Source organism: Camponotus vicinus, unplaced genomic scaffold (genome assembly GCF_025532165.1).
Source record: "Camponotus vicinus isolate PSW18456_S1 unplaced genomic scaffold, iyCamVici1.0 SCAF_6, whole genome shotgun sequence".
Lineage (NCBI taxonomy): Eukaryota > Metazoa > Arthropoda > Insecta > Hymenoptera > Formicidae > Camponotus > Camponotus vicinus.
In genome coordinates this window covers 3980020-3992296 of record NW_028141978.1, presented here as the reverse complement: position 1 = coordinate 3992296, position 12277 = coordinate 3980020, and the positions used below count along the sequence as shown (strand labels likewise).

Sequence of the window (12277 nt, the reverse complement as noted above, 5' to 3'; positions counted from 1 at the left end):
TATATACGATGATATATATGATGTATATTGCTTTGATAGTGCTAACTTATATCTCAGTTTACGTTGCACACAGGAACAGTACAAATTCATTTATGATACGCTCGAGGAATTCGTTGTGTGCGGTGTGTCGTGGTTTCCCGTGGCGGAACTGTCGCAACGTTTGAAGCAGAAAAGCATAAAGAACCCTATAACCAAGATGAACGAGTATCAACGAGAGTACCAGCAGATTTGCAAACAGACACCGCGCTTTACGATCGGCGATTGCGCCGGTGGACACAGGGCTGATAACAGAGAGAAAAATAGAGACGTTCTAGTAGTTCCACGTGAGTTTTACGCGGCCAGCAGTCGCGAAAAAATGGCTTCTTCTCTCGACCAAAATAATTTTCCTCTTTTGCTTATAGCGGACAATTTTCGACCGTACCTGACCAGCTTCCAGGGCAACAGTTTCACGGATTATATAAATGCCGTTTTTGTTGACGTAAGTCAATAAAATATATAAATCTCTCCATTTTTCACGTATCTTTACAATTTATTTCGCGTTGTCGAAAAAAGGTGCATTTCTTAATCGAGGTCAAGCTTTTAATAAAATATCATAACAAAATTTCGTTGTGACAACTATATTATTTACTGCAAACAATTATCTATTATTAATATAAATATAAACCAGGCTTTTATTTACATTAGTATCGCGAATAGCAATAATTTCCGTTCGGTAATCAATAATTGCTAAAGCTCTAGAATATATAGATAGAGAACTGCGATATATGTTATATATACGATATTTCTCGCGATCCATTTGGCAATTGTGCATTGCCAAGTTCTCCCCAAAAACACTCATCTACTCTTGCTATACCACGCAGGGCTACACGAAACCGAGGGAATATATTGTAACGGAATGGCCCCTTCGACACACGTGCGGCGAATTTTGGTCTTTGGTTTACGACTACGAGTGCGCGGCAGTAGTAGTGCTGTGCGTGCCGCCTCAGGGATCCACAAATTTTCCCAGCTTTTGGCCAGAAGGAAGGCATTCCAAGAAATACGGGCCCGTGTTTACGATCGACCACATCAGCCACAATCATTATATCAACATAAAAACCTGGGTAAAACTCAATCTCCGATTCTTTCTTCAATCATCAAAACTCCGAAAGTACCAAATAATTCCAACATTTTGGCTTTATTTTTGAAATTTTTCACAAATGAAAAAATTCGACAAATATTAGGAGAAATGAAAAAATGGCTAAACTTTCCTACTTATAAATTATCAACGAACTATGTTTCTCAGGTTTTTAGGATAAACAAGAAGATCGTTTCGTTGACGGAACTTATGGCGGGGGTGAAAGCGCCGCCAAAGACCGTACAACTGTTCCAACTGACCTGTTGGCCAATGGGCCACAAAGTGCCCACCTCCACAAATAGTTTAGTGGAGCTCATGAATATGGTCGAGAGATGGAGGCAACGAACGGACTATGGACCGGTAGCTGTGGTATCGCCCGATGGCAGGAGCCGTTGTGGAGTCTATTGTGCCGCTAACGCGTGCATAGAACAGGTTATTCAGGTTGGCGAGGTTGACATTTTCCAGGCTGTCAAAACTGTGCGCAGACATAGACCTCAGCTTATAGAAAATATGGTATGTACTTTTCTCTAAACCACAATGAAATTACAATATATATTTAATGTATATTTTTTCTTCATCTAATTTAGATAACAGCTCAATATCTCTTTCTAACTTAATTTAATTTGTTTAATTTAAATTTCTAAATCTGTGTCGTCTCTATTTTTTCTCTATAAATATTATTATATTTTTATAATTCACGATATGTCGGTTTTGGAGATTAATATTTCTTAGATCCATTATTATAAGAAACCAATTTGAAAAAATTAAAATAATATTATCAAATTATACTATCTAATAAGGAGTACACAATCTCTAATAATTATTTATAGATTTAAATTTTTATTTTTTCGCTAAAGATTTGAGTTTATATAAAATAAAATTATATATTGACTTTACTATCATTAATGTACAAATCTCTAATATCGTTTAATATAATAACATATTTCTCTTCCTTTTTCTTTACAAAAGAGAATTTTATAGTTCTAATAAAAAAAGTAAGTAAATAACATTCGTAACATTTATTTCTAGACGGAATACAAGTATTGTTACGATCTGGTCCTGCACTACGTGCTGCACTATTTGAACAAAGACATGAATGAGAAGAAGTGAGAAAGCGAGTTGAGGGACGAGCTATGGTTCATCGAATTCGGTCGGGGAGCAGCGCTGCCGCTGACTCCGGAAGAGGCACCGGTGGACGGGGAACCGGTCGTGCCCTGCGCTCAAGGTCGCGTCGTCATCGAGACAGCGAGGCCGGCGCCGCCGCACTTCGCTACCTGCTCCACTTATCGTAGACAGCTTCTCAGTCGCACGTCAAACGAGGTATCGATCAGCGATGGAACGATACCATCGTCGAGCGGCACCGAGAGCCAGGAGCAGGAGCAGCAGAAGATCGGCGGCAAGGGCGCCGTCAGCAAGGGCACGACAGCACCGCAGAGTCCTGCCGCGAGGCCGGACGACCTCGGCGTGACGCCCTGGTACCTGGAAGATTATTCGACGACGGACACATCGCCAGGGCCGATGGGCGACCGGAGCTCGTATCCCTTGTATTCGCACATCGACGGTGGCAGACCGGATCTCAATTCGACGAGAAACAGCAGCATCGAAGGCGAATTGCCGAAGTCATCTGTTCCCCGGCGAGCTTGCATGGATTTGAAGGCCGCGATGGAGCTGTTGGACGAAACCTGCCCGAATGTAGAACCAAGTCCGTCTCTCACCCCGAAAACTCCTAGGACGCCGCTCACGCCATATACATCGCGTAGCAAGAGAGCCCGCTCCAAGAGCAGCGACAATTCCTCCAACTACAGCAACGATCGGTTGAGCGATCGCTCGTTCGAGACTCTCAAGGACAAGGACAAGGACAAAGACAAAGATAAGAAGAGACCATTCTTGTGGAAGATTGGCATCTCCAAAACGGAGGACCGGCCATTCCTGGCGAAGCTGACGCCAAGAATTATTGGTAAACCTTACTTGGAGAAGATCGGGCCCAGCAGGGCCGTCGAAAGACCGTTCTTGGAGAAGATCGGTTCATCCAAGACCGTGGACAAATTTATCTTCGAGACACCGCGTAATGAACGCAAAAATGTCAGAAATGAGATCAGAAATGAGAAGAAGACGAACGATATAGTGAGAAATCACGCCGAGATGAACGACGTTAGAAGGCACGATACCGAGAAGATGATCGCTACTAAGGAAAACATCGAGAATACTATTCAAAAGGTACTCGTTACTTCTCATTCAGAAGAGGTACAATGCAAGCCTTTAGAGACTTCGGCGACTCACGAGAGAAGACGTTCAGGTAAAGAGTTTCTGCTAAAGATGTACTCCTTCGAGACAGAGGACTTGGAATCCACCGTTCCGGTAAAGAATTCATTACGCGGCTCATTTCTGAACAACGTACCGGATTCAGGCCCGAGCTCGTTACCGACAGAAAATAGCAGCGAACAAATGGCATCGAGGCCGGAATTGGAAAATCGACCGACTAGCGTGACCGCCGAGTTATTAAAATGCCGAGTGACTACCAGCGAAGAGATCATATCTTCGTCTATCACGTGTCTGAATTCGTCGAGCGACGCCAATAGTTGGAGCAATTCGCCGCGAAGAATGCAGCGAATGAAGAAGGAATCGGCCCCGATTCGTCGCAAGATTTTTCAGGGTTCATGCGAAGTTGTTCGTAGCGACGACAGCACGCCGAATTCGCCCACGAAAAGGCCTATTTCGAGCGTTTCTCCCGATCGTGAGTTTGAAAACAATATTTTGGAGAGAGGAATCTCCTCCCCGACGAAAACCAGGAGATCGAACATCGAGGATAGACGGATCGAGAATACACACAGATCGATCAAGTACAATCAATTCGAGAGACGAGGCATCTCCTCGGATAATCTTCTGGCAAAGGACGCTCTCTCATTTGTCACTGCCTCACGGACTATAACCGATGACATCGGGAGAACGCGGGAGATTTCGTCGGAGGACTCGCTGGCGACTCATCGGAGCGAGTATACGAAGGAAACGTTCAAGCAGCTACAGGACAAATTCAAGTTGCAGGAGATACCTATGGAAAGTTACGCGGCTTTTAAGCGACGCACTCGAGCTGCTCAGGGCGCATTGAGTCGACACAGGCTGAATCTGCTACCAGCAGAATCCGACATAATCTTCAAAAACGTGGTCGCCACGGAGGATGTTGCAGCGGCTGACACAAATACGATCGGAACTGCCGAGGAGAAACAAAATTCAAGTCAAGAAGGTACGGTGAGAGCTATTCTGAAAAAGCAGGAAGAGATCGATCATCTTAGTGATCACGAATCAGACACGAACGCATCCATCAGACGACCGAAGAGACGGATCTTTCACGAACCATCACAGGAGACCATGGATTTACTAACAGAACTGCGCAAAGTGAAGAGTTTGCTGAAAACTCCGTCCTGGGAGAAGGATTTGGATCTTGATCAAAAGCCAGTGCAAATGCCGAAGCGCATTTTGCTGACGGACAAGGAATTCTGCCTCTCGGTGGAACGAGAGAATAGCGTACGACGACCATCAAAAATGATCAATTCGCTGGAGACCACGGACGAGAACAAAGTTACGTCGAATCGCGAGAATAAAGAAGGCAAGGAAAATCAATCGAATAGCGAGACGAAAGTCGATCGAAAATCACCCGGGCCAGCTCTGTTCGAGAAGAGATGCCTATCATTGGATTACGCTGATGAAGAGAAGCCTCAGAAACCGGAAGCTCGAGCTATCTCTTTGGCATCTACGAAGGATCTGCCGTTCGAAATTGAAGAGACCGACGACTATCCCGATCTAATTTGCGACTCGAAGAGCTGCTCCTCAGACGTCTTCAACTCCCCGTCAGAAGAGATAGACAGAAAAGTCGATGAACTAATATCGGAGACGGAACAGCCAAGGAAGCCTAGCCAGAATCATTACGCTGAGATGGACATTGCTATTCCGATCGATCAGAGGATCAACAGTTCCAAAGGCGAAGACGTCCAAGAGCGCACCAGCGATCTCTACGAGATTATATCGCCTCGGTCAACGCCGTTCCGCGTTAAAAAGCGACTCGGAAAAATCTCCGTCGAGGAGACCGTCAAGCCGGAAAATTTCACCCTCGGTTCTAAGGTCGACTGCCGATCGGTTGTTAGCCAAAAACGGACAAAGTGTGTCCCTTTATAACGCACGTCGACCTGCCCGTGGGCGAGATTCTCTCTGCGACGGCGTCAATTCTCGTGCTCCTATCGTGAGAAAGATGGATGCGCAAATAACGCGTTCATTGTATTTCGCTTTAATCCTTTCAGTATTGTATACCAAATATTACATACGAGTGATTAGATGTTTGTAAAACATCGAATATGAATACTTTAACAAAATATTATACACATTTTTCTTATTTGAGTTTTTAATAATTTTTAATATTATTAATATTTAAAACACACAATATATTGAACAAAAAATTGTTCTACATTTTCATTTATTTTCGCGATTTTTTTGAAATTGTAATACAACTTTTAAGATACTCTTTAACACTTTTCACAAATTGTTTGTTTGCTTGAAGAACGTATTTATTTATAATCACACATTAATAAGAGAAATATAAAAAATCATTCATTAAAAACTTATAAAAAATTACTATCACGGTAGATACTAAAAGGGTTAAACAGATTCAATAATTCGTATAATGATAGATAATTACGATTTTATATTCATCTTCTTTCGATACGAGCGTGACATTCCTTTACGTTGCTTCTGAGATTAAACAAATTGATAATTGAAACCTCGTCAATATATCGTCTAGATTCTAGATGAAGAAAGTGTCGTGATGTATTCGCGTTGCACGCGGATATTTTTCTGATAATGCTTGTCTTATAAAATGACTTTGTACATTAATGCTTTTAGTTAGTTAGTCGAAATTAGTCGTATAGATGAGCGAAGAAAAGATTTACTTATACTCTTTGTAAAAACGGTTATAATAATGGCATTTGCTGAATACTGAAACTTTTAGCTTATCAAAATTTTTCTTGCCACATTCTTTGCGTCACTTTTCCGACAATGTTAGATAAGATACAATAAACGTGGGAAAAATGATAAAAAGTAAAGAAATATGGGAGAAAATTTGTAAGCATATGATGTACGTTTATCAAATGTCATTATTTCGCATAATATAAAACTAGATTATTACGATAGACGAAACGGGATCACAGAAATCTCTTTGCTCGAGATGTTATTAATATTCTATTAGTTAAGTGGAACAATGTCCTCTCGAAAGTAGGTAACAAACTTCGATTTTATGACTTTCGAATGACAGAGAAAAAGATGAAGAAAAAAAAAATAACAAATTCACCAGCTTTATAAGTAAAATCTGTCCAATCTAGAGCCGTAAACCCCCGGAGTTTTCGATGTTGGATCATGCGAGAGCTCCTACCGAAATATTCTAAAGCGCACCCCCGACCATTTTTTACTCGATCTTTTCGAGAAAGCCCGACGCGGCAACAAAGACTCTACACTCGTTGGTGCGCAAGAACGAAGGATTTCCGGCGAAAACCCTTCCGTTGAACAGAGAGTGCCTTGTACGTGGATATATATTATTTAAACAGAGAGAGAGAGAGAGAGGGGGGGAGAGAGAGAACACAACAAAAAATATGCAAAAAGTCCTAATCGACGATTTAATTCCGACTGCGCGCCGGATTTTCTGAATGGGTCCACGGAGTCGCGCTCTCGTCGAACGACAATTTTCATCTCTTTTCTCGTTCCTAAAAACGATCCATTCTCGCAAAATTGCGGAAAGGAATCGCAGCCTTCGAATTTCCATATATATATATATATATGCGTGTCATTATTTTCAATTTTACGCAATTTCTAACGATCTATCGTGTTTTCAATAACTCGCCTTTGATAGGCGAGGTTTAGATCGGAAAAGACTTACAAAAAAAAAGAGATTTTTCGGTGAAATACGGGAAGAGATCGGCGAGCTCGCGAGACTGCGACTCCCACGCAGATGCGTCCGCCTGCCAAGCCTGCTCTTTGTTCGGCGCGGCACATATAATAACATTTTAACGGCATACAATATATAAATAAATGATACAAATCTAACTGCGTTCCTCTTATAATTTTCTAGCGTTATAGATAGGGTCGACAACGCACTAAAATTGATTATGCGGAAAGTACGTTTAAAAATATAGATAGACATAAATATATACATATATATATATATATAATATATATAAAATACATACGTACTAATGTTAATTTCGGTGAAATATTTGTGCAGTGCATGCTTAATAATGTCGATGCAGATGCATTTTCCAGGGTCTAAGTCATAATTGGTATTTTTTCAAGTTGATAAAGTATTTCAGGTGTATATTTTAATAACTGATAATGTTAGTACTTTCATAAATATTTATATACATAAACAGAGCGGAATTTCCATTCCAACTCTTTCCTTTTCCCATTAGACAGAAGGGGATACGCGTTTATACTTTGAATGAATATTTAAAATCAGTTTATAAACCCCTAAATTCCCTTAAATAACAAGATGAAACACGTTTCATCTCAATCCTCGAAATATTAAATGTTTTCGAAATTCGAATTCCTTCATGTATTTGAAAATATTTGAGGAATAATTAAATGCATCTGGACCGATATTATATAAGAAAAATGCGTACACATCTAGTAAATATTAGAGATTAAAATGCGAATGTATATATATACATATATACATATACATATATATTGTATATATATACGTATATACATGTGTGCATTCCTAGCCAGGTATAATTATAAATTCAATAGTTGATGAGGTGTGTGTGCCAAAGAAAAATACGATTTATTGTATGTTACGAAGTTACTTTTATATACACATTACATATATATATATATATATATATATATATATATATATATATATATATATATATATATATATATATATATATATATATATATATATATGTTTGTGTGGGCGCGCGTGTGTGCGAACAAAAATATATGCTTTGTGTGTGCGAGTGTATGTGTGTATGCGTCTCTCTGCGCGTTTGTTCATCTCTACACATAGATATAAACGCGTGTGCGAATTTAGTATACGCGTGTTATGGCTAGGAATTTACTGTTTGTATATTTGGATATCTGGCACAAGTGTGCACACGAGGAAGATCACGATTCGTTTCATTTCAGGAAAACTAAGCACTTTATTTAATTAATTCGATATGAAAATACGAATATTAATATATTTAACCTTATTTGATATTCCTTTATTTTAACGCATTTATATTTTACATAATTAAAGTATTTAATAAATGCGTTTCCCTTCTTTCTATCTTATCTTAGATTAGTAATATTTTATGAAGTAAAAAACACGTATCGTTTTTTAATTTATGAATTTTCTATATTTTGTTTGCCCCTCCCTCTTTGCTCATACTTGTGAAATTTATTTTTTTATGATTTTTATTCTATTTTAATTTTCTAGCTTTTGTTACAATTTTTAGGATCATTAAAATTCATTTTTATTAACAACAATCGCAACTATTCTCAACCGTCTATGTCACTCGAGAGAGTTAATAATCGAATTAAACGTATCGTGATCTTCCTATAATCATAAACCGCAATAGTGTTGTATATATAGTATTTTCAGCCTGTGCAATCCAAGACACATGGTGAGACAGGGTTCGCATTGTAATCTCAAAGGATAAAACTCGTCCATTTTCCTTTTAAATTTAACGAAAAATTCCCTCGCACGCGTATACCACGGCAGCCATCCGTCCATCCTTTCGGCTGTCCATGTCACAAAAGGCAAACATGCGCGATTATTACAGTGTTAGGATTCCGATATGAAATTCTTTGGTTCTCGCGGGCGAGATTTAGTATTCAAATGTACACAGCGTTTATAAGTTGTTATCGTTATGATCGCTAGAAAGTTAGAAGCATAATCATGGCGCTCAAGCACAAGAGGAGCTTCTCTCTTGAATAATCTTTTTCTTAAAAGGCTTAATTATTTAAACACGAGTGTTTTACTGTTAATTCAAAAATGTAATGATTGAAGATATATTCTATATACATGTATAACTTTGTTTCTATATATATATATATATATATATATATATATATATATATATATATATATAAAATTCTGTTTTAATCGTGATGAAAAAAAAAACGTTATATCGGTGAGTATTATGCAAAAAAAGTCTGAGCATTATTAAATTGAAAGAATCAATAGATTATAAATGCAAAGTAAAAAAACAATAGTAATTTCACCAAAAGGATAAAAAAAGAATTAATTAATACTTGCATTAATATGTAAACTCTTTCAAAATATCACACATTTAAATTGTTTCTGCAAAAGTACATATATATATACATGTATAGTTTTTGTTTATTTTTAAATGATTCAATCTTCTCTTCTCTTTATTCTCAAAAAAATATAAATATAACTACGTTAATTAACTACATTATAGATAACGTAAACAGCGAGATAATACAATGGGGTTGTAATGTTAATTAATTTTTGTTTACGCGTCACGTTGAACGTGCCATGTATAATATATATATATTGTATAATACACAAGCACACGTACACACATGATAAAATATGATATGAGTGTATGGATGTAGCTGTGTGAATATACGCGACACGTAAATATTTCTATATGTGATGGGCGTTTGCCACATACATGTCAATAAAATTCATATTGTGAGAAGCCATTAAATTTGCCATCACGATAAACATAATGAGCCGATGAATACGAACGTGTGAAACGAAAAATCTAACGGCCTTTATCATTGAGATCGCCGCGCCTCGTGTTTTTGCCGAAATATATAAAACGATTCTATTGATTACTTATTTGTAGCAATATATATATAAATATATATTATCAGCATGGAGGGGGGGATTACGGGCTTCACTGAACATTGTCAAATACAGCGAATCAAACACGATTTACAGTGTAAATTTCAGCAAGATACATAATTTTTCATAAAAAATATAAAGAAATTTTTTATTTTTTCTTTAATTTTACTAATGATTTTATTAAAGATACTAAAAATTTTTTACTAAAAATTTTTTTTTGAGAAAGAAAACTCGAATTATTTGTTATTATTTGTTTTATTATTATGATAAATATTTCTATATAAATTATATTACTATTATTTGTATTATTATTATATTTTATAATATATATAATATTACTTATATTCACGAAAAATGTGTATCCTTACATTTATATAAGATGTTTCATACAGACACACATATATACACATAATTATAATATAAACATAATATAAAACAGCATATGATATTTTAAAGGCAGGAAGCGTTCTGTGAATTTGAAATATTCGATTTTAATTATTTCTTAACCAGGAAGTTGTAAGGAACCAGTGTAAGGAAGTTTTCAATTTTTATTATTAGATGTTACATTAATGTAGCAATATGCAAATATATTTAACATTAAAAATTTTTATAATTAAATATTTAAAAAATTAAAATTTTCTTTAATATAAAATTACAAAATTTATTTGTTATCATAAATGTTAGCATATTTTATATTTATTAATATGTGTATATATGTATGTGTATGTATGTATATATACATACATTAGTCATTTTTATTCGAGAACAATTTATTTCAATTTGCTCAAAAAATTTATCTTTAAAATATTGTTTCAGATATCTTATATATATTACATCCACACACAAAATATTTATACAATATATTGTGACTGCGTTTTGGAAACTGTCGTATTCAGTATATTATATATATTGAAATATTCCTTTTCACTTCAAAATTGTTTAAAAATTCTTTCTTCCATATAAAAATTTCAATCAATCGTGCAACGTATTATTCATATTGTCGAATGAGGGGGAAGGGGGGAATTTAGATCGATGTAAATCAATCCTCCACAAATATCTCTCTCTCCTTCTCTCTTACATTTACAGCTTTGCTAAATTCAAAAATAATAAAAAAACTTCACAAGACTCACAGTAGATGCGTAGATAATCGGGTTCACTGCTTAACAAAGAGATCTCCTCGGGCGATGCAATTGTATCAATGCGATAGTATCGTCCATCTTTGGAAGGCGACAGTCTCAAAACACAGCTGCGAAGAGAACCTACGCAAATTCATGTAAATTATTCATACCGAATGCTGACACATCGATGATACTATCGCTGGAATAACGTACCGAAGATTGCTCGATTTAAAAAGAATCACGAATGAAAAACGAAATACGTTTATCGCGCGGCGATTCTCGTCCCGTTGCACTTCATACGTTACGTCAAAGGCGCGAAATTGCTCGATCGATCGTAAAGTTACGCTAGTTTGGGTCGATTCGAAATCATTATCGAGAACCGCCTCCCCCTTCACAGCACGATCACGCGCGATTTTTAAAAACAGTGTGATAAGCGATCTACTATTAGAACACAATGTGGTACATTTTACGTAACATTGGTACATTGTTGTAAATAATAAATAGATTGTACGTTGTATATTATACAATTCGTACATTGGTCTCCTTCTAAGAGATAGCTTAAGTACAACTTAAAAATATTTTTTATCAATTGATATAACATAATTCATTAAGAGAGCCTGTCCGATATATTAGTACAATTGTTATAAAAATTATTAAATAATTCTTGCTATTTATTGATGTAGCAATTACATTCAAATAGTTATACATATATAAATCTAAACATATATATAATATATATATATATATATATATATATATATATATATATATATATATATATATATATAATACATACACTCTTTTTAGACTTTATGGAAATTAAGCTCTGAAATAATTTGGAACAAATTTCCTATTTATTGAAATAAATAAATATGTAGAATTATTTTATATACGCAAATGTAAATATGAAATTTATTTTTACCTATTTTTATTCAATAAAATGCTCAATGATTTGATTTGAATAGATAAATCCGACTAATACCAAAATCCGACCAAGATTCTCGCGCTAGTAGAGCGTTACACACGATCTGTCGAGAGGGCGTTCGAAAATCTTACTCGTAGGATAAAGTATTGTTTAACTGACCAATCAGGATAAGAGGAGAGAGACGATCTCTCTATCCTAATTGGTCAATTAAATGCTACTGTACGGATCAGATTTTCGAACGTATTCCGAAAATATTGCGCCATTCTGTTTCATTGAAATCT

The 12277-nt window shown here is 36.3% G+C and overlaps 2 protein-coding genes and 1 long non-coding RNA gene across 5 annotated transcripts in view; 2 read left to right on the top strand and 1 right to left on the bottom strand.

The window, feature by feature from the left end:
- Ptp36e (protein tyrosine phosphatase 36E) overlaps positions 1–2279 on the top strand; it is a 67131-nt gene extending 64852 nt beyond the window's left edge. For both annotated transcript variants that reach the window (XM_083102972.1, XM_083102973.1), the window contains exons 10-14: positions 74–323; positions 402–478; positions 861–1100; positions 1283–1627; positions 2144–2279. In XM_083102972.1, coding sequence (XP_082959098.1) covers positions 74–323; positions 402–478; positions 861–1100; positions 1283–1627; positions 2144–2224 — 993 coding nt within the window. In that variant the 3' untranslated portion in view covers positions 2225–2279. The remainder of the gene's footprint in view (positions 1–73; positions 324–401; positions 479–860; positions 1101–1282; positions 1628–2143) is intronic.
- The window catches only part of LOC145973514 (uncharacterized), a 106830-nt gene that overhangs the window by 67299 nt on the left and 27254 nt on the right, over positions 1–12277 (bottom strand). For both annotated transcript variants that reach the window (XR_014439495.1, XR_014439496.1), the window contains exon 2: positions 11084–11212. This is a non-coding gene — a long non-coding RNA (uncharacterized LOC145973514). The remainder of the gene's footprint in view (positions 1–11083; positions 11213–12277) is intronic.
- Positions 2228–8017, top strand: LOC145973158 (uncharacterized; the record flags this gene model as incomplete). Its single annotated transcript, XM_083102401.1, has 1 exon — positions 2228–8017. A coding segment is annotated over one exon (3057 nt), but the record flags the coding sequence as incomplete, so codon positions are not given.